Source organism: Panthera leo, chromosome A1 (genome assembly GCF_018350215.1).
Source record: "Panthera leo isolate Ple1 chromosome A1, P.leo_Ple1_pat1.1, whole genome shotgun sequence".
Taxonomy (NCBI): Eukaryota; Metazoa; Chordata; class Mammalia; order Carnivora; family Felidae; genus Panthera; species Panthera leo.
The window spans coordinates 66,246,156-66,268,495 of record NC_056679.1 but is presented as its reverse complement, the minus strand read 5'-3'; the positions used below and the strand labels follow the sequence as shown (position 1 = coordinate 66,268,495).

At 49.2% G+C, this 22,340-nt stretch overlaps 1 protein-coding gene across 2 annotated transcripts; it reads left to right on the top strand.

The window, feature by feature from the left end:
- Window positions 1-5,017: 5,017 nt before the first annotated feature.
- SOX21 (SRY-box transcription factor 21) lies at window positions 5,018-6,469 on the top strand. 2 transcript variants are annotated; one of them, XM_042904491.1, is made up of 2 exons: window positions 5,018-5,941; window positions 6,008-6,469. In XM_042904491.1, exons 1-2 carry the CDS (start codon window positions 5,505-5,507, stop codon window positions 6,333-6,335), a joined length of 765 nt encoding a protein of 254 aa, XP_042760425.1. In that variant the 5' UTR covers window positions 5,018-5,504; the 3' UTR covers window positions 6,336-6,469. The 2 variants fall into 2 exon arrangements, with proteins under 2 accessions (XP_042760425.1, XP_042760415.1); XM_042904481.1 differs by having other exon boundaries at window positions 5,018-6,469.
- The last annotated feature ends 15,871 nt before the right edge of the window (window positions 6,470-22,340 follow it).

Sequence of the window (22,340 nt, the reverse complement as noted above, 5' to 3'; positions counted from 1 at the left end):
AGAACTGAATAAATGATAGCTATAAAAGAATCAAATCAGACCCATCCTTAAATGGGAGACTGAATCTGAGGAGGGCAAGGCAGGGTCATCTGGAAGCTGGAAGGGGGGACGGTAAGACAAGAGGGAGTTTGCAGAGCCAGAAGCATGGCTTATTCACCACCCTGCTGGAAGACTGAAGGGGTCCTCCCTCTCTCAGCTTTGTTCTTGCTCAAGATCAACCAGAGTGTGTATGGTGATGAAATTTACAAGTAACCCCACCACACCAGAACCCAGGCTCCTCAGTAGAAAACTACGGGTTGGAAGGATTTTTCGTTACACAGGCCACATGACACGACGAATGTCCTTGTTCATTTCTGGTGTTGTTTCTTGGCTGGCTCCCTCACACTTAAAAAAACCTCTTATCCTTGGAGAAGTAAATCTCTCCATTGCTTTTAAGGAATTCTTGGGATCTGAATCAGTATTTTCTGAAGTTGTCTGTCTTGGATTATTTGCATTGTCTTTTTTTCCCTTAGGTGCTTTTGGCGGGGTCCTCCAAAGGAGGAGGGGGAGAGAGAGTGAGAGAGAGCTGTTTTTTATTTTGTGTTTCTTGTTCTGTCATCTAGGTAAAGCTCCTTTTTGAAAATGCAGTGTGAGCACTGCTAAGGAGGGATGAGGAAAGGTGTCTCCAGAATTGATCTGTGTAGTGCCGGTTTCTAAGGCAGGAGCGGTGAGAATCGAGGGAGAGAAAGGTCAAAATGATGAAAATGTAGCAGTCACCAGTGAAAGGTGACTTGTGCAGTTTTGGCTCCTGCCTTATCGGCTTCAACTCCCCTTTTGTCTCCTCGGCTCTCTGTGGACCCCATGTTTGGGGCTTTCCCTCTTTTGGGGGCTGATGGGAAAAGAGCAGGGGGGGTGGGGGGGGGAGTCAGAGGAGTGGGACTAGAGAACTGTGACAACAGCCTAAGTAAGGTAGCTTTTGCCACAGTTTGCTTGTTTCCTCCTCAACCAGACAAACAGGCTGTATCACCTTTCTACACAGGTATGAGAGCTCGTGAATGCTGTCATTACACTTGCTTAAGACCAGACCCCCAAAGTTCTCTGTCGCTGCTAGTGTTCCAGGTGCAAAGACTTGGCCTGTGCACTTTGAAGGCGTCATCTTTACTGCCCAGCCACTTTTCTTTGGCTCACCTCGTGGTGCCCCACCTCCATGGTGCTAGGAAAATGTGTTGGTGAGCCAGCCGGGTGAAAATCCAGGATGGGAGCAGAGCGGAGACGGAAAGGATGGAGGAAAATGATAGAGTTCATTCTGATCCCTTGTCTTCCTTTGGGACCCAAATATTCTCCCCTCTTTTGTGGAAGAGAAAGAGAGAAAAGGCCAGTCATGTCTGGTGTTGCCAAGGTATTTTTTTTTTAATTCCCCAACAACCTCATTGCTGCCTCCTAGTGAAAGCTTTAGAACTGAACAGAGACCATTTACTGGGGAGCCTTTAAGGGGGAAAAGAAGAAACTGAATTCACACAAACTCACAAACTTTTTTGGAGAGGTTGTCTGTCTCTCCGTTTCTGATTTGATATATTTGTGATCACGGGTATTACGTGGCCGCAGGGAAAATAGAGAGCCCACACAGACTCTGCTGATCAAGGTATACAGTTCTCTGGTTGCTCCCAATCAAAAGCTGACAATATAAAGCCCATCGAACTTATAATTCTCTTTCAATTTATTTTGCCTCCCCTATTCACTCAGACAGACTATCAGACAGACTATTCTCTTTCCTATACCTTGGTATTTTTCACCTGCAGGTAAAAAACAAACAAACACAAGAACAAAAATATAACCTTATATCAATTCAAGCATAAGATCTGTGAACTTTAAAATTGGATGTGCATTTCGGCACGTAAGAAAGAGAATGGCATGAAAACTCCGTGAAAAGCTTGGCCAGATTCAGACAAGAGTACTACACTGCCTTCCTGTCACTCCCGGGTTACTGTGAGGGCCCTGGGTTGGTTGGGAAGGGTGTAGGCCAAGAATATTGATCCCCTAAAAACTGAAAATGGAAAGCAAATCTCTCCTGTTTTGAAATGTGTGAAATTTTACTTGGTGATGAGACAAACAGCCATTTTCTTTTTAGGTGTGGAAAGCACCTTTGTTTTCTACAGTTCAACATTCTTGGACTTAGGGACTTTCAGATGTGGTTCGTGTACTATCACTAAACAGGCAACACTGCAGTTTCTAAAACCATGTCCAAGGAGGCTTATGTATTTTATTTTTTATGAGGTATTGAACATATAAGCATATATTTCAATCACATGTACAAATATTTTTCCCACGGTAATAATTCATTACAATGGATTTTTAACTTTAAATTTGAAAAGAGTAGATTATAATTTACCTCGCCAATATAAATATCTTTTCTCAATCCTTATCTGTACGTGTCAAGATAATTTTCACTGATTAGACTGAACTTCATTCACAATGTTTAGTGAATGACGTTTTTCGTATCTTGCATACCCGCACATATGTTCTTTCATATGACAGTGTATAATGTTTTCATCCTGAACCCACTACACAAGTTGGGTTGAAAGCTCAGGGATGAGAATTCTGTAGTTTAGCATCACAAAACAGTATATTTAATATTCTAGTCCATGTAATTACACCGGCCGGTGTTTTAACGTAACTTTACGCAGAGTCTCTGAATGACAGAGTGGCTTTATGGAGACTGTAAAGGAATATGGTTCTACAGAAATCTGTCCAGTTGTTTGAGCAGCACAAGGACATAATACAAAGTAAACATTTGTAAATGTGATATTGTAAGACAAATACAGACCCTCCCCACCTCACTGCCATTTACATGTCTCTATGGCACAGCAACTAAAATTAAAGCAATAACCACTATTCTTAAAATGAACAATAAAACAAGCCTAACTTTTAAAATAAATCTGATGGCCCCAAACATTTTTTATTTAAGTTCGTAAAAACAATCGAAGCTTTGGGTCTGTGTGTCTGTGTATGGGATGAACATACATTGCAGGGAAGTTTTAAAGTGTTAACTGCGGATAGAACCCCCTGCTTGCACACACCACATGGCTAGATCAGATCCTAACTGCCGAAGAAAGCAGGCAAGCGAGTTCTCCCTGAAGGACAGGCCAACTTGTGAATAAAACCTCCAGACTGATCACACTATGAGTGTGCTGCAGCATACCAAGAAGTGATAAAAATATGCAAACAAAATCATGCTATTTTTGCATCGTGTCAATTATAAGGAAACTCTTTCTTTCTAAGGACACTGACCACATTAAAGCTATTCCAGTACAGAGTGATTGGTACATTTTACTTTATTCTTTCGGAGAGACATTTTTACACTTCCGGATTTTGAACACCTTCACCCTATCTGTGCATTTAAGTGAGACAGTGTAAGTTAACTGTACCTGAAAGAGATCAGCATATAGATGGCTCTGTCGACCAGAACAGAAACAAAACAAAACACCCAGAATTTTCAAAGAGCTAAACAGTCAGCCAAGGATGCCTATTTTCAGCCTGGGCGAGCTCCTTTTCGAAAAGGTTGCCAAGAGCACGCTCAGTTCCTCCTCAGTTATTTTTCACTTCACTACCTCTGACTGGGTGCATCACCAGCGCAAGAAAATGCGAGAAGCATCTGTTGCAAGTAACATCTGGACCTCCAAGGAAAATGAGCACTTTCTTCCTAGGAAAAATCTCCAACATTTTCTAGGGTACGTCCCCTCTTCCGCCGTAGTTCGAGAGGCTCTTCTCGTGCGCGCCTCCTTTCTCCAGGCAGAGGATCCCAGAGCCGCGACCAGTGCCAGGGTAGCCGGGATGACACCAGGGGTTGCCAAACACCAAACAGTGCGCAGAATCCGCGGCGCGCTCCTAGCTCTCCGCTCGCCTCAACCTGCTCTCAAGTGAAAAGGGGTGGGAGGAGGAGTATGGAGGGGGGCGGAGGGGATCCGGTTTAATTCGCGGTCCTGGGGGTGTGGGAGCGGGAGGTGGCTCCGCTGGTCCCTCCTCCCTCCTGGAGTCTTGGGCTCCACCTCCTCCGCATGCCCCCAGATATACACACACTCAGTCGCCGCTGGACATGCACACCCAGCGCCGGCTCCGGGCGCGTGCACACGCAGGTAGCCACACTTACCTGAGCCCGTGCACGGGGCTCGAGCCGCCTCGGGAGCGGCGGAGTGGCGGCCTGGGCCAGGAAGGGGCCCACAGTGCTACGGGAGTGGGGGAAGCGGGAGCAGCCCCAGCGCGGACCTGCGAATAGAGGTGATGGCGCGTTTTTCTTAAATCCCCTCCTCCAGCACCTCCGCCCAGCGCCTGCTCGGCTCTGGCAGGAGAAGCCGGGAGAGAGGGGCCCTGGGCGCGGCGCACAGGCGGGCGCACGCTCCGAGGCGAGCGCGCGGAGAGGGGCGCGGCGGCGCCGGCGCAGGAAACTTGGGAGAAGTTAGTTGCAAGTGCCGGGCGGCGGCCGAGAGGAGCCAGGAGCGGACGCAGCCGGAGCCCGGCCCGCAGCGCCGAGGCAGCGCCGCGCTCCACGCCCGGCGCGCTCCGGGAGCCTGAGCCAGCCGGTGCCCCTGGAGGAGCTCAGAGCGAGCTGAGCCGGCATGGCCCGGGGGACTACGGGAAAACGCGGCAGCTCAGCGAGCCGGGAGGATTTCCCCTGAGGCCCGGCGACCCCAGGCTTGCTCAAGCCTACAGCCTCCTTCCCGGACCTGCAGCCGGAGAGGAAGACCCGCGAAGCAGGTGCTGGGGAGGCAGGCAGCTCTCCCTCCAAACCCCCCAGCCGCTTGGGGGGGGAGGGGTTCCCACCAGCGAGCCCTGCCCAGAGTCTGGAAGACCGGCTGGTGCTGCTGTATTTGTATTTATACCCATTGCTGCGCTCTGCGTTCCCTTGCTGTTCCCGGACCTCCTCAGCCCCCCCCTCCTCTTTCTCCTCCCGGGCCACCTCCCCTCCTCCCCCACCCTCATCTGCTACTGTCAAATGAGAAAGTCACCGAGGAGAACCCAAACACTCCAGCCGCCGAGAGCCCCCTTTGGCACTTGGCAGCACGCGGCGGCAGACTCCTCGACTCAACTTGGTGGGGTCTTCGCGACGCAACTTTCCGAGCTGCTGTGCATTTAAGAGAGAAAAGACCGAGGAGGAGGAGAGTTCTGCGGGGCAGCGACTACCTGCGGGGAGTTCGCGAGCAAACGCAGCCAGGGAGAAAGGACAAAAAGAAAGCAAAGGGCAAACTGCCACCGTGGGGTGGGGGCACCGCCGAGAAGTTACTGTGCCCCCGCGAGGATTTTCCGCAGCTCGGCCGAAGAGACCAGGGCGGCCCGGGGCGCGGCGCGGCCCTGGGCTCGGCCCCTAGCCCCCTCTTCCCGGGCGGGAGCGACGCCGGGGCGCGAAGTGGGGTGCAGCGAGCGCGGGCAGGCCGAACGGGTCCCCGTGGACAGCCAACATTGATTTCCTCCGGGCGGAGGGCGACGGCCCGGGCGGCGGCGGCGGGCTGCAGCCGCGGCACGGCGAGAGCATGTCCAAGCCGGTGGACCACGTCAAGCGGCCCATGAACGCCTTCATGGTGTGGTCGCGGGCTCAGCGGCGCAAGATGGCCCAGGAAAACCCCAAGATGCACAACTCGGAGATCAGCAAGCGCCTGGGCGCCGAGTGGAAGCTGCTCACCGAGTCGGAGAAGCGGCCGTTCATCGACGAGGCGAAGCGCCTGCGCGCCATGCACATGAAGGAGCACCCTGACTACAAGTACCGGCCGCGGCGCAAGCCCAAGACGCTGCTCAAGAAGGACAAGTTCGCCTTCCCGGTGCCCTACGGCCTGGGCGGCGTGGCCGACGCCGAGCACCCGGCGCTCAAGGCGGGCGCCGGGCTGCACGCGGGCGCGGGCGGCGGCCTGGTGCCTGAATCGCTGCTCGCCAATCCCGAGAAGGCGGCCGCCGCCGCTGCCGCCGCCGCCGCGCGCGTCTTCTTCCCGCAGTCGGCCGCCGCTGCCGCCGCCGCTGCCGCCGCCGCCGCCGCCGGCAGCCCCTACTCGCTACTCGACTTGGGCTCCAAGATGGCAGAGATCTCGTCGTCGTCGTCCGGCCTCCCGTACGCGTCGTCGCTGGGCTACCCGACCGCAGGCGCCGGCGCCTTCCATGGCGCGGCGGCGGCGGCTGCAGCGGCGGCCGCGGCCGCCGGGGGGCACACGCACTCGCACCCCAGCCCGGGCAACCCGGGCTACATGATCCCGTGCAACTGCAGCGCGTGGCCCAGCCCCGGGCTGCAGCCGCCGCTCGCCTACATCCTGCTGCCGGGCATGGGCAAGCCTCAGCTGGACCCCTACCCCGCGGCCTACGCCGCCGCGCTATGACCCCCGCGGGGCCGCCTCGCGAGGACCGGTGTGCACACGTGTACATATGTATAGGTACGAGCTCCGCGGCCTCCCCGTGCGCCCTCCCGCGACGGGGGCCCCGGTTTGTATGTACATAAGATGTATAGGTGCAGGCAGAGGCAGAGATGCCAGTCGGGGCGCGAGTGGCAGAGCGCGGGAGTGCTCGGGCGAGTGTGCGTGTGGATTCACAGGATCATTTCAGACCCGCACTTCGGCAGCCAGCTCTAAGGAGGGCGGTCGTATCCGACAGCAGTTGATGTTTGCTTTGCACTTCGGAACCTGTTGCGTTTGGGCCCACAGAGGTGGAGGAGTAACTGTTTTTGACAAGTTGGGCTTTCCAGTTTTGTTTGTTGGAAGTTTATTGTCGGTTTTGTTTTTGTTTCTCATCTTTTTTTTTTTTTTTTTTTTTTTCTCCTGGTCTGTGTCGCATGCACTCTGTTCAAGTGTTAGGTCTGAAATGGCTAGCACGGGGGAAAAGCTGATGTGTCATGAGTTTCTCGGAGCGAGATGACTCTGAGCAGCCTTGCTCCCTATTTGTACTATTTGACTTCGCAAATCTCTGTTCTCTCAAGCAGAACCCCCAGACGGGATCCATTCTTGACCAGTGACCGGCTCGAATATGGCCTTTTGTATGTGAGATGATCACGCTTTCTTTTGTTTATCACGTCATATGCAAATGAGAGCGAGAGCTCTTAAAAGCAAGGAATGCAAACAAGAAATGTGTATGAGATGAAAAGTTGTCAGTTGGATTTTAGCCCTTAAAAAAAAAAAAAAAAAAAAGACTGCTAGGTTTCCCTGAATCCACTTGCTTGGATTTCTGACACAGTTTACAGAAAGATAAAAGGCACTGTTCCTATTATCCCCTTATGGCTGAGTTCACCTTAAGATTGTAAATGTGTATATGTCCGTGAAAACACTGAGTCTGAAAATGTGTTGTTGGCGTTGCCCTAAATTTGAGTCGGTTTTAGACTCTAAAGCATTTTGAGCAAATGTCAAAGTTAACTTTTAAAAATTGCGGGACTATTTCTAGAATCGCAATTTTATCTTAAGAATAAATCAGACTTTTTTGTCTGAGTGGTAATTATATATTTATTATTTAGCAAAACTGAAAAAAGAAAAAGACACCAGAATTGTTTTGACAGATGTCTCTCATTTTCAGCTAGCATTTCTTCACCAACTTGAACCGCTTAAATGTGTTTTGGAGTTTCCTCCCTAATTAGCTTATTTTTTAGATTACCTGCAATTCATTTGCAAATTATGATAAAACACATTTTAGAGAAAAGAACCTCAATTATAGCTTTTTGTTCCTTTTTTAAATGTATATATTTTGACTAATGTTTGTGAATGAAGTTGGCTAACATGTATTTAGTTTCATTTTGACTTTATGTAATATAAAGTTTTAAAAAGTTTAAGTATTGGTTTTAACCTTTATGTGTAAATGGTTTTCTTGTGTGATCTTCTAATTTAATATTAGACGTCTAAACTATATCTGTAAATTAGAATCCGACTATCACTCTGTTCATTTTTTTTGAACAAAGAGTTTAAATAAAGCCTGAACCAGGGAAAAGAGAAAATCCTCTATTTCTTGTTGAGTTCCTAACAAGATTTTTATCTGAATTGCCCTTACGTGCCTGGTCCAGGTGAAGTGTAAGGTATCCTGCAAAGGCAGCCTTTGTTTCACTTTTGAATAGATTTACTAGGAAATCTAAATCAAGCCATTGTTATTCAGAGCCAAAAACCTGATTTATCACATTTTTAATCGTGAATAGGAAAGAAGATAAAAAAAAAAAAAACCCAAGTAGTTGTATTATCTTGGGGAAAAAAAAGCATTCATGAAGCAGTAGAACAGAGCCCATTGAAAACATCCAGACCGTTCAAAGCATTTCACTAGTTTCCAGTAACATTTTAAGAGGGGAAAGTTGCCTGACCACTTTATCTTGTTAGTAGGAGAGCCCCACCACTTAAGTCAGTGTAATTTGTTCCTGTATCTTTGGCATATTCCTTGTTTACACCTTAAGATTTTATTTGGAAAGGTAATCACTACGCACGACAGTGTACAACTTTTGGCCTCTTTAGGGCTTTATTCTGTCATACTAAATTGCTTTAAAGTAGAAGTATAACAAATTCTGATGCAGAGGGTTGAATTTCCAGGGCTAGACAAGTTTCCACTGGAGAAAGGCTTGAAATCATAAAGGATTTTCATTTTAGAAAAGAAATTATAGGGCACCAGGAAGAATATCAGAGGAAAAAAAAAATTAACGTAAGGTGATCTTGATTTTTCCGCCCACCCGGATAGAAATTCTCAAGATACAGGACTCAACTAGTCCTAAACTAGTTTCCCCATTGACAGAGACCATCTCTGGGAGCTGCACGTCTTTATAAGCGACCCGACTCTTTTAAGTCATTGTTTTCCCCCAACGGAATAATATTTTAAAAACCATGCAAAGTTTTGGAAATGTGAGAAACAGGCTCTCCTGGTTTGACCCTGATTTACTAATTAAAACGATCCCTCTCCTGTTATTCCCTGAGCTCTTTGCAATATTATAAGTTAATTCATATGGTTCTGAGCGATTATGCAAAACTAATTTGGACTGTCCAGGGGTAATTATCCCTGACACGGTTAATTAAATCCTTTCAAGGCTTCGTCTTTCCCTTTTGTAGCAGCCCATCACTTCTCAACACGGAACTTCCTGCGGCTTGCTGGAAATCACCCCAGCCCTAAATCTTAGTTACCTCCCTGAGCCTTCCAGCTCGGCCCCACCGGCCCGAAGATTCCCCGCCCCCTCCCACCCCTCCCTTTTTCCCAAAGATCAGCTTGTTCTGGGAGGAAGGCTCCTGAGTGTTGGTGAATGAGAAGAGGTCTGGAAAGATGAGTGAAGGGAGGGGGGGTGGGGAGTTGCCGGGGGAGGGGGGGCGGTGAGCACATCACCAACAGATTGTGCGGCTGTGGGGTTGAGTATGTCCACAGGCCCCGCGGGGGTGACTAGTTTATCACCCCTCCGACTCCAGTGCTCTTGCTAACAAGTTGCGCCTGGAGAAAGCCTCCCTCCAAGTTAGCCTGTGCAGAAGTAAGTGGGAGCGACTCTGCGGCAAGAGAGTGGAGAAGGGGCTAGGTGTGTGTGTGTAAGAGTCAAAGTCGCCCACAAATACAGCGCTGGGACTAGGCAAAGAGCTGATGCAGACTTGAGATCTATCTCTCGCTCTTCATCCATCTCCTCTCCCCTTCCTTCCTTCCTTCCTTTCCTTCCCTCCCTCCCTCCCTTCCTTCCTTCCTTCCTTCCTTCCTTCCTTCCTTCCTTCCTTCCTTCCCTCCGTCCCTCCCTCCCTACATTTTCCTTTCCTTTTAAGGCTTCAGAAAACCACAACGACATTTTTTAGGTAGTCACGGTTGCCCAAAGGCTGTAAACAAGCCTCACATCGGAGGGGCCAGACGTGCTGCCTTCGGGCTTTGCGCAAACAGGTGGAATTTATTCTGTTCGAGCATGAAGAAGCAGAGCTGGGGGACGCCGCCGTGCGAGAGATGGCTTCCGGGAAGCAGTGGAGCTGGCCGCTGTTGTCACTTCTATTGACAATTTCCTCTCCCCCTCACTCCCCCGCCCACGCAAGAAGCAAGAACAAAACAGCGTGCGCCCCTTCTCAGCCCCCGACTCCGGGCGGCCTCCGCGAGGGGCGCAGAAGCTGGAGAGAAGGTCCGACCCGCTCCCCGGAGCAGATAGGGACCCGCGCGCCAGCCAATCAGAGCGCTGCTCGGCGCGGGCGCTCCCCGCCGCCGCCGCCGCCGCCCCCTGCGGGCGAGGGAAGTTCCCCGCAACTCGCGGGCCTCCGCGTCGGTGTCTTTCTTGAGCCCACAGCCCCGCGCAGGCAGAGAGAGCGCCGTCCAAACTTTATTAATCTCTCCCCCGTTCTTTCTCCCTCAGCCCAGTGCATCTCAAAGGTCAGCCCTCTTCTTTTAAAAGACTGATATTATTAATTCACTGACAATCCCCCCCCCCCATTTCTTTTTTCTCTCTTGCAGGGGGAAGAAGGGCGGGGGGGGGGGAGAGAAGGCATAGTGAAAGAGCTTTTTTTTTTTTTTCCGTCTTTTTTTTTTTTTTTTTTTTTTTTTTTTTTTTTTTTGTCCTTCAGTGGGAGCGTTTAGACAGTCGAGGAGGTTTTGTCCGGGAACAAAACGCAGGGTTGGGAGGTTTTGTGAGAGTGTTGTTTGTTGAAGTGGAGCTAAGAAAAAGCGGCGGCTTTCTCCTCATTGTGAAGAAACCAATCAGTGGTATTTGGAAAACTGTTAGCATTGTGCACTTCTTCTGTGTCCATTGTGAGGCGTTTCTTTTCACAAGGTTTTTTTTTCAGCCGATCCAGCTGGCCGGAATGAATAGCGGCGCAATGTGTACACGCTTTGTCCCTCCGGCCTTCAAGTAGCCCCCATTGAATAGACTAAGTTGACACTGCGTGACAGTGAAACAACATAATAAAAAATACATGAGCCCCTGAATAGGAGCAGGCGCATAAATAAATAAAATGGGTGACCAAAACTGGATAAACTGAATGACAAAACGGTGAAAGGGGAACAAAAAGATATTTAACACGCTAGATTAGCATTAGAATGCGATCTACAAGGCAGAACAATTGATGAATAGGTTTACCGGCCAAGAAAGAAATGGACTAAATGCCCTTTGAATAGATATGCTTTTTGCAAGGGCTTTGAATAGATATGCTTTTTGCAAGGGTTGAATGGGAAAAGGTAAAGATGAAGCTATGCAAATGAGCGGGGGAACTTTTTATATATATTCTTTAAACACACACACACACACACACACACACACACACACACACACACACCGCGGGAGGAGAGTGCTGCCTCGGGATGTTTATAGAAGCAATAATTGCCATTATTAGCATTGTCTATAGCAGATAGAAAGTGAACAGGTTGGGATAATATAGGGTAGCAGTAATTATTCTTCTAATTAATGGTCCTTTGGTACTTGAAAAAAGAAAAAAGGAAGGGAGAAGTAGAAGTTATGCAGAAGTTAGGTTTCCTTGTGTCCGTTTGCCCAGCGTTGGAATCTGTAGAACAGCAAGTCTGGCGATCCCAAGGTGTGTGCTGATCTTAGAACATTCCGGGGAGCCAATCCTTAGGCTCTGGGCTTGGGGCCTGATTTACATTAATGCTGCGTTTTTGAGAGTCTAATACAGTGTCTGGTACATGGTAGGTGCTGAATGAAGAATTGTGGAATGAAGGAATCTAAATTTCATGGGGGAAGCCGCGCCTCCTGTGGATGTGGGGGGAGGGGAAATACCAAGGTCGCTTTGCCTTTCACCGCCCCCTACCATCCCCGCCCCCTTTATCTCAGGGAGTGGTCCAGGAGGGAAGATCGCCCCCACTTTTCTGAGGGTTCTTCCTTCCTTTGTCCATCTGGGCTGCTGGAAAAGACCTAAAAACCGAACAAGAGAGGAACAACTACTGCCCCCCCCCATTCCTGTCCTCACCTCTAAATCCACCCCAAAGCCAGAGCTTTTGAGGCGCCCCAGCAGGCCGCATAGAAACATTGTACCCACCCCTTTAAAGAATTAGAATACACTTAAAGCATGGCTTTCTCTTAATTTTCTCCCCTTGCCCCCCCTCCTGTCTGTACGTCTTTGACCCAATTCCACAGGACTAGGGAACCTTCTGGCTGAATTGCCGGCGGAGGCAGGGCGCGAACCCGCAGAGATCTGGGCAGTCCTTGGATTCCTTGTGTTGCCCTGGAGGCAGACGTCGGGAGAACCCTTTACAGCAGACGAAGTCCATTATTTTCGATAGTTGACCGCCAGGCCCACCGGGCCGCTGGGCCACCCAGCCGTCGAGCTTTCCAGTTGCTTTCTGAGTTGCCCCTAACTTATATGAACAATGCAAATTATAGACAGAGCTGACAGGTCCCTGCAAACGCGTGGAAACTCCGAGGGCCCTCGGAGCAGCAGCTCTCCCGACCTCCCCGACGGCTGGCGGGAAACTGGGTTTTGAGAAGCGGTGACAATTGCTTCTGAATTGTGGTGACAAAGGGAGGAGGGAGAATCCCAAACTCTAAAAGCAGGTTTTTTTTTTCCTTCTTCTTTTTTAAAGAAGCAATTGAGCCTTACCAAGTGAGGGGGGCCGCGCGGAAGCCTCGCATATTTTAAAGTGTAACCCGAGCCTTCACGGTTTCAGCTTCACTTAAAACATGCAAATTCTTAGAAACTGACAAATCTGAAAAACTTGCAGTGAGCTCTATCCGGGATAAACCCGTTCAAAGTCACTTTAAGGTGATAAAATTCACAGCGATTCGGGGTGATGCGCATTTGAGGGGGAGGCAGCGACCTGTTGGATTGGGGTTCCAGGTTCCAGGCGGCCGCTGGGCCTCCGGCGACCGCCTCGACGCAAAGCGGGGAAGTGGTAGCCACAGGGCAACCGGTAAAGGCATCTTCGCTTTGGTGACCCCCACCGCCCGGTCCCACTCCCCACCCCAGCCCCTTCAGTGCATGCTTTGTCAGGTAGCCTCCGTCACTGTCGCCGCGGCCGCCCCATCATTCACACTTGACTGAAGGAAATAAAATCGGCTTCGGCTTTTTAATTCCTTTTGAAGATGTTTCCACCTGATTTCTACCTCCTTTGGGCTCTTCGCTTGATTGGGGGAGGGGTTATTTAGGGACTTCTTGACAAACAGCACAAGTTTGGGTACTAATTGTAAACACCCCGTTGCTCTCTTTGAATGTATTTATTATCATATTAGCCGAGTACTTGGAGACACACGGCCTATTACTCATTTCCAGCCTCTAGGCAAAGAATTCTCCTACTGAGATCGACCAGTAAAACCAGATTTCTTGAGGGAAATTACGAGGACGTCTTCAGAGTCTCTTCACGGAATGATATTACTGGATTGTCAATTTCACTTGAACAGCCTCCTCCCTACCCGGCCCAGCCTTACTATTTTATTTCGGGATCACCCCAAGGTAATTAGCCACTCGCAGAAAGCTTGGAATCTCAAAGGGAGAGGCGCAGCCTAGGATAACAGAGACCAAGTGAGGCTTTTCAGATTCGGTTGGCTCCACTGGGGCTCCCTTTTTCATAAGGTCAGGAGTAGAGAGAAGTCTGTTTGCAAGAGGGAATACCTTTAAAAGGGCTCTCAGGAACCCAGGATGTGTGTGTCGGGGGAAGGAGGGGGGGGGGGCAAGCTTCCCAGAATATTACCCCCATGACACCGCAGGAAACTCAGTCTGTCCTCTCCAGAGTTCCCCGCAGGTACCGCCAGTGAGTTCAGGGGACTTTACAGCGCTTTCCCCATTTGTTCATTTTATGTTCAAAAGTTCGGGCGGGCGCGCGCGCGCGCACACACACACACACACACACACACACACACACCTGCTTTGGAGTGGACCCGGGTTCATTTACCGCCATATATAACGTAAAGCCCGGGTGTGCGAATAGCCGCCGAGATTCCGACAGACTGAAGTCCATGCGAGCGTGCGTCGAGTCGGAAGAAATTGCGTGGAATTATGACTGCGCCCAAAAAACACACGCGAATTCTTCCCACCAACGTTTTCGCGAGCGCTCCCCCTCACTCTCTCCTGCCTAGCTGAAATTTTGGTAAGGCTGTTTGCTTTAAACTGGATCACCTGAATGGTGGCCTACATGGCCTCACCCTGCCAGCATAGACCGGCTCAGTGGCGAGGAGAGAGAGAGCCTGGGAGAGCAGATAGAGAACCTTTTCAGGGAGGCGTAGGAAAAGTGGGTGCTGAGCGAAACGGAAGGTAGAGAGAGAAGGTGAAAGAAAAAGGACATAGGGATGAGAAAACGAATAGAACTGCAGCACTATTGACACTCCCTCTTGCCTTCGGGTTCAACACCTGGGAAAGGTGCAGCCGAGGGCGGGTGAGGAACAGGACCTGCCCAACAGCAGGAACCCCAGACTTCCAGACGCCCCCCCCACCCCCAACCCAGACTCCTCTGCAAGGTCCCTGCCGCTTCAGCCCCTACTGAGAAGAGTGGTCCGGTTGGGGAGGGCAGGAGTGGGAGGCGATGATCACGCGGGCTCTGACACGTTCCGCGTGGAACTGAGGGATCCCGAAGCGAGGAAGGGCCCTGAAGCCCCCCCACCCCCACCCGTCCTCAGCCCCTGCAACGCCCGCTCTGCGGTTGGAGCCGCCTTAGAAAGAGGAGTCTCTGGAATTGGGGCCAGCCTCTCCTCCACGAATTTAATCCCTGCAGACCCACAGTGGAAAACGCATTCTGTGCTGCCTGAAACTTACTTACGAAAAATAAACAGCAATTATGATAGCACTTTAGAAGCGGGGTGGGTGCAAGCGTGGGACGTGGAACTAAAGCTCTTGTTTTTCCCTGGGAAATCTGCCCTTATAGACCTTTAGGACAACCTGGGAGCTCTTCCCAGCTTCCAGCGAGCCTGGGGGCATAAATAAGGCCCTTAGCTAATCGCCCCAATCCCGCTTCTCAGCCACCGCCTCACTTCGGGGCCGCTTGGGAACTGGGCTATGGGACAAAAGCGTAGGCTGCTTTGCCCCAGACCAGGGCTTCCTCGCGCTTCTGGAGCCCAAGCCCAAGTTGGCTGTTCTTCCTTTCCAGGGACTCGGTTTTCTCCTGCAAACCTAGACTTGAGTAAGTAGTTAGAGCGGTTGATGAATATGTATTCGAACGGACTGTTTAAGGCCGCGTGAATAAAACATGAGCCCGCGGCAGCAGCGCCCTTCACCTCTCTGGGAGGCGGGGAGACTGCACCCGCGAGTCTCGAATGCCTGATACCACCGGGACAGGGGTCGGCCGCAGCAGAGCTGAGTCTCTCTGAGCCCCCACACCGGCTACACCCCCTCCCCTCCCCCCCCCCACATGAATTCCCGAACGCACAGCGGGTGGCACAGGTCAGCGCGCACCCACTCCCCGGGGTCTTTGGAGACCGTTTCCTTTCTCGAAAGCTGCCTTGAGTTTTGTTACTGAGGTGCAGACTTTGGGAACCTAGCGGGTGGGAGAGGCGCTCTTCTCCCTCTCCAAGTTTTGGGCTCGCATTACTCAACGCGAGTCTCTGGTCTGCGCAAAACTAGAGAACCCTGAACTTGTCCCCGGGTCTGACGGAGGGAGGTCGTGACCCACCTGGGGGAGAAGAAAACGTCGAGTTTCGGGTTCCAGGGAGGGGACTGCCCTCGCCGAAGGCAGAAGGCTTTTGTTTTCCGATGTGGTCGAGCCGAGGGGAGGCCGCGGGGAACAACTACCCACCTACCACCTTTCCAAAGCCCCCGCCACCTCCCGCTGGGAAAAGTCGCCCTCGGGCCTCTTTGTCTCCCTGGAGCCGGGGCGTCTGCGTCTTTGGAGGCTGTGAGGAATAACAAAGCTGAATGTACACGCAGGCCTCGGCAGCTTCACCACCCGCACCCGCCAAAGGCCCCCACGTCTCTGTTTTCTCCGATGCACGCACTGGGCGACAGGCCTGGGCCGGGCCAGAATCCGGTGCCGGCGGCGGGAGCGCAGCCCGGGAGCTCAGCAAGAGGCAGAGGCTTAGCTTGCCCCTGGCCCGGGCCCTGGAGGACCAGTCGAGATCCAAGCCTCCTCCGACCCTGAGGCCTTCCTCAAGCCTCAGACTCCCTCAGCCTCGGAAATGCCAGCGCCCCACGTTCGCCCTCCCCTTCAGTGTGAGAGGAGGAAAGTGGGCTTCCGCACCCCCCACACCGTGCGCCCCGGGACAGCGACCCTTCCCAGAGCAGAGAAGCGCTGGGAGGTGGCAAGCGATCCGCATCCCCAGGCCGCGGGGTTCGGTGGCTAGCGCACTCCTTGGAGTTATTTTTGCTAGCGCTTGTCAGAGGCCAAGAGAATGCGGTCTTTGAGATAAAGAGGAGGGTTTGTCTTCCAGCTGAAGCTCTGGGGACTAGATCCAGGCCGTGTTTCTACCCTGATCGCACCCCGGAGGCTTACTCAAAAAGGGTTCCCTGAAAATAAAGACTTGTCCGCTGCAGTAGGCTTGGGGCATCGCTCCAGGCCAGGTCACCTTCATGGGTGAGGCGGTATAAAGGCCGCTCTAGTACACGACTGCAAGCTCTTCCTGCAGGAAGAACAGGGCTGGTAGTTGTAGAAGCAGAGGGCAAGCCTTGGGGAAGGTTTGGAGAATTCCAAATGGTTCCGTTTGCTTTCGGCTGGGGAAATACCCTCACGAGAGGGTCAGGAGTGGGCGAAGAGAAGGTACTTGGGGTTCTGGACTAAAAGATGGGGGCAAAGCTGGACAGAATACATCTGGGATAAATTTCATCCATATAATAGCAAGGCAGAGAACACTAAGTCATTTGGAGATGGGGATGAGCCAATCATAAGAACTGCTCTTCCTGAGCTCCTAATTTGTGCCAGGAGCACCCCATCAGGTGCCTAAGAAGCATCGTTCACATTGTACCCTGTGTGAATGGCGCCCCCCTTTGCAACAGTAAGATTTCCCTTCTGACATCCTGGAAAAATCCACAGAAGCCCCTTGATGATTTACTGTTTCTGATGTACTCTGCTCTCCAAGCTGAAATTCACTTTATCATGACTGTGGGCAGATGGGTCTGGGATGCTGTTAGTCAAGCTAGAAAAGTTCGTCTCCTATTCATTATAGCATTATATACAGTAGCGGAGATAGGGAAGAATGTAAACATCTGTGAATACATGAATGGATAAAGAAGATGTGTACATACATACACACACACATACATACATATATACCACAGTATGTGTGTGTGTGTATGTGTGTGTGTGTGTGTATCACATCTTCTTTATCCATTCATCTAATCACAGATGTTTACATTTTTCTCTATCTCCGCTATTGTAAATAATGCTACACACACACACACACACACACACACACACACACACACACACTGGACTACTACTCAGCCATAAAAAAGAATGAATTCTTGCCATTTGTGACAACATGGATGGACCTAGAGGGTACTATGCTAAGTGAAATGTCAGACCAAAAAGGAAAAATACTGTATGATTCATTTATACATGGAATCTAAAAAATAAAACAAGCAAACAAAACAAAACAGAAACAGACTCATAGATACAGAGAACAAACTGGTGGTTGCCAGAAGGGAGTTGTGTGGGGGGGGAATGGGCAACATAGGTGAAAGGGATAAGAGGTACAAACGTCCAGTTATAAAGTAAATAAGACACTGGGATATGATGCACAGCACAGGGACTATAGTCAATAATATTGTAACAACTTTGGTGATAAGGTAACTACACTTACTGTGATGACCATTTTATAACATATATAAACATTAAATCACTATGTTGTACACCTAAAACAATATTGTACGTCAATTATTCTTCAATTTACAAAAAGAAAGAAAGAAAAATTTGTCTCACTTTTCTGCTTCAACAAAACAAGCCACTAAAAAGCCTTTTCCCTTGAACTACAAATGTTGAAAGGCAAAGTCTTCTGGCTTAATAGGGCTTTTGAAAAGTGAGAGAAACCCATGCGTGAAAACCCAGCTGGTGAGTGAATTCCTCAGACGGAGCCACATCTTTTCTCTCACTTCCTTGTTTCCTTCTCCTACTCATGCTTCCTTGTGGGTCTTCTGACATTTTTATGAGTCAAAGAATAAAACTGTTAGTAAACCCTGGTAGTGTGCTTTAAATGCACCACTGTTAAGGATTTGAGAGGGTAGAGCTGTGTCAGTCTAGATTTAGAATCCTGGCTATGCTGAAGGCTCCGACAGAGGAAGAAAGGAAAGCAAAGCCTGGATCTTCGTGTGATCTCCTACCATTCTACCAGGTATTCGGTGCTAATGAGCAGATACCGCACTGAACCCCCACAGCGACCTACCTACCTACCAATTTCACACCCACAAATGCTGCCTTCTTTCCTGTGACTACAAATGGACAACCACTGCTCACAGCGAGGGCCAGCCTCTCCACTTGGGCATTAGACCCCATCTCCTTTCTGGTAGGTGACCTCTCAGATGCCCCTGAATGACCCCCACTTCCTGGAATTCATGCCTTTGTGTCAACCTCTCCTTTTGAGTGTGGGCTGGACCTAGTGATTTGCTTCTAACCAAAAAGTGATGGGATGGCATTTCCTAATTAAATTACAGAAATGATGACTCCCTCTCCCCCCCCTTTCTCTCTCGGCTCTTGCTCTGGGGGAAGTCAGCTGCCATTTTGTGAGATGCTCCATAGAGAGCCCCACCTGGCAAGGATTGGATGGTCCTCTAACCAAAGGCCAACAAGGACCTGAAGCCTGCCACCAATAGAGCAAGTAACATGGAAATGGATCCTGACCCAGTGGAGCCTTGAGACAAGGCAGCTGGGGCTGACTCTTGATTGTGGTCTTGGGAAAGATCCTGAGCCAGAGGTCCTCAACAAGGCACCCCTGGATCTCTAAGCCACAGAAATCATGAGATAATCAATGTTTATTGTTTGAAGCCATTAAGTTTGAGGATGATTTGTTATGGTGCAAGAGATAACTAATATACCATGTGACATATGTAAGGATATGGCTCCAGAAAATCTCTCCCCTTTCTCTTGCAATAGCAAAATTTTCCCTCCCTACTTAATCATTCTTGCCAGCATAAAAATAAATGCTATGCTCTCTTTCTTTTTATTTATTTATTTTGAGAGAAAGAGAGAGAGAGAGAGAAAGAGAGAGGTAGAGAAAGCACGAGTGGAGGAGGGGCAGAGAGGAGGAGGAGGAGGAGGAGGAGGAGGAGGAGGAGGAGGAGGAGGAGGAGGAGAGAGAATCCCAAGCAGGTGCTGCACTGTCAGTGAGGAGCCTGATGTGGGGCTCGAACCTACTAACTGTGAGATCATGACCTGAACGGAAGTCAAGAGTCAGACACTTAACCAACTGAGCTACCCAGGTGCCACAAATGTTATTCTCTCTTAAAACAAACAAACAAAAAAACCTCTCGTGACTCCATTTTCCCCTCTAGCTACCATTCCACTTCTCTGCGCCCCTTTATAGTGAATTTGTTAAAACAACAACAACAAATGATGTCTATATTCCCTATTTCTATTTCCCTGTTTCCTCTTTTCCTTAAACTCCTTCCAGTCAGAGTTTGTCCCCTCCCCCAACACCACCCATCAAAACCTGTTCTGAGCCGGGTCACTGATGACTTCATAAATCAAATGGTCAGTTCTCATCGACAGCATTTGAGAGAGTTGGTCACTCCTCCTGGGAGCTATGTGGCAGCTAAGCAACCACACTCACCTGGTTCTTCTGCTACGTCACTGGACCCTCTCTCCTAGTCTCCCTTCCTGATTTCACTTCTCTCCAACCTCTTGTCAAGTTTTATCAGATAAGATACGGATTCATTTCATATTCTCATCTCATAGCTGAATGTTTGTGTCCTTCTGCCCCAAATTCACGTCAGAATCTGAGGCGCAGTGTGATGGTATTTGGAGGTGGGGATTTTGAGAAGGGATTAGGTCATGAAGGTGGAGTGGGATTAATGCCAAGAGACTCCAGAGAGCTCCCTTGCCCTTTCTGCCATTGGAGAACACAGCCAGAAGACAGCCGTCTGTGACTCAAGCAGCAGGCCCTCACCAGACAGAGTCGGTCCCGGACTTCCCAACCTCTAGAACTCTGAGGAATACGTTTCTGTTGTTTATAAGCCACCCAGCCTACGGTATTCTGTTTTAGTAGCTGGAATGGACTAGGACTTTCTCCAACCTTCAAATGAATTGCAATTGTCTTGGGAAATTATTTTAACAGTGTAGGAAACCACTGTAATGTAAATTACATATCTTCATAACCAGCAATATGGGTTTATCAGTTAGTATGAGCCAGAGTAAGCGGAAGTAACCTATAAACCCTGAATCTCAGTGGTTTACACAACAAAAGTTTATTTTCAGTCTGACTCAGGTTAGGGGGAGTGTGCTCATCCAGGCTGATAGAGATTCTTTTGTTTTTTAATTTTTTTTAATTTTACTAAATTTTTTTTGTAATGCTTATTTATTTTTGAGAGAGAGAGAGAGAGAGAGAGAGCAAGGGAGGAGCAGAGAGAGAGGGAGACACAGAATCTGAGCTGTCAGCACAGAGCCGGACGCGGGGCTCGAACCCATGAACAGTGAAATCATGACCTGAACCAAAGTCAAGAGTCAGACACTTAACCAACTGAGCCACCCAGGTGCCCCCAGGCTGATAGAGATTCTATGTTAATAGACCTCTATTTTGCTGACTGCTTCAGCAGGGGAATACAGCATAAAACCATACACGGGCTCTTAAAGCTCCTCACTAAAAATTATGCACATCACTTCTTACGTCTGTTTAGTCAAAGTAAGTCTTGTGGCCATACCAAACCTCAAAAGGGGCACAGAAATATCATCCCGACCACGTGCCCAGAAGGTGGAGAGCCAGAAATATTTGATGAACTCAGTATTGACCATCTCAATAGGTTTTATGTTAAACATCCTCAATCTTAAAAGAAAACATTACCAACTGGGCTCCTTTGTATTAAGAGACAATGTTATCTGGAAGAAAATGTGGCTAAAGCGCCCCTGACTTAACCAGTGGTCTTTTTACCTCCCGTAATTGAAAAGAGTTCCTATGGCTTTGCAGGTGCAGCCAAATTTGGGAAAGCCATGTGATGCTTGCTGCTCTGCCTTTCATCTCAGGCTTTGATAAAAAATGTCCATCTCCTCTCTGAATTCACAGCTTGCCAGGCGGTCTGTTGCAGTGGAGGATTTCTGGAAGGTCCATAACCCCACTGAGGGATTTGAAACTGTACTTCAGCAGTACAGCTCAAGAGTTTCTTATTTCCTGAATTTATGCACCCCTCCCCCCCAAAAAAGCCAGACTCTTCCTTCCATCTTTCCAATCTTGTCTCTACCCACTCCACATAAGCATTCATACATTCATCCTGATACACACGCCCCATCGAATGACTCTCTTTTGGGACCTGGTGTTGTAATTCTACATTTGTCCCCCCCTCCAAAGTCCTTCCCATCATTCAAAGATCTACTCAAATTTCATCTTTTTCTAGATCTCACACCCTGCCAAGTTCTGATGCCATTTGGCTTTTTTCCCCCTTCTGTTTCTCATTGTATTTTTGTTGTTGCTGTTTTTGTTCTATTAGGCACTTCCTGGCTTCGTTGAATTGAATAATTCTCTGTATGTGTGTGTATCAACACAACTGTGTGAAAAGAAGAGTATCTTACTTAGCTTTGTATATCAAAATGGCCCCCTCTCCTTTCCCCAGTGCCTGGCCTAGACTCTGGTCCTCAGTAAATGTTTGTAATAATATACTCTCTGTGTTGGAATATCTTCTTTCTGAACCTACCAACAATTGGAAACGCTTCTAGCTTTAATCAACTTTCTTTTCTCTTCTGATCTTATTATGTGTGGTCTCACTGTGAGTGTTTCAGTTAGTTCAAATCTAAATGCCAGATTTACTTCCAAGAAGCCTAAATCTTAACATTTAAATATGAGATTATATCTTCTGGGCTCATATCTTGTCTGTATCTTGTGGGGTAAAGGGCTGAAGGAAGGAGATTGTTGAACACCCAATATGAGAAGAACCTTTCTGTATTAGTTGGGGTTATTAATGTGAGTTGTTATAACAAAAAAAACCCCAAAATCTCAGTGGCTCAACACAATTTTTCATGCATATCATAGTCCAAGGCAGGACATGTGGCTCCTCTCTAAGTAGTGACTTGGGACCCAAACTTCTTCCATGTTGTAGTGAGGCCATCACCTAGGGCCTTCTGGATTCTCTGCATTCAGCTGACTGACAGGCCCAGACAGCCCATGGAATTTGCAGGGGTTTTATGCCCATGCCTGGAAACAGGAGGCATCACTTTAGCCTATAATTCTCTGGCTAACACCTCCACCTAGTAATAAGGCATGCTGGGAAATCGATTCCACTGGTGTACCAAGACAAAGAAGAGAGGATTGGTAAACATCTACCTTGTTACTTTCAAAGGACCTACAAAGTCATTTCTTCACTGTGCAATATTGAGACATTGTTCCAACACTTTCTTGAACAGGGAGATTTGAATCC

Bases quoted from the DNA above. Each gene is read 5' to 3' on its own strand.
- SOX21 (XM_042904481.1), top strand. From the start codon at position 5,505: ATGTCCAAGCCGGTGGACCACGTCAAGCGGCCCATGAACGCCTTCATG.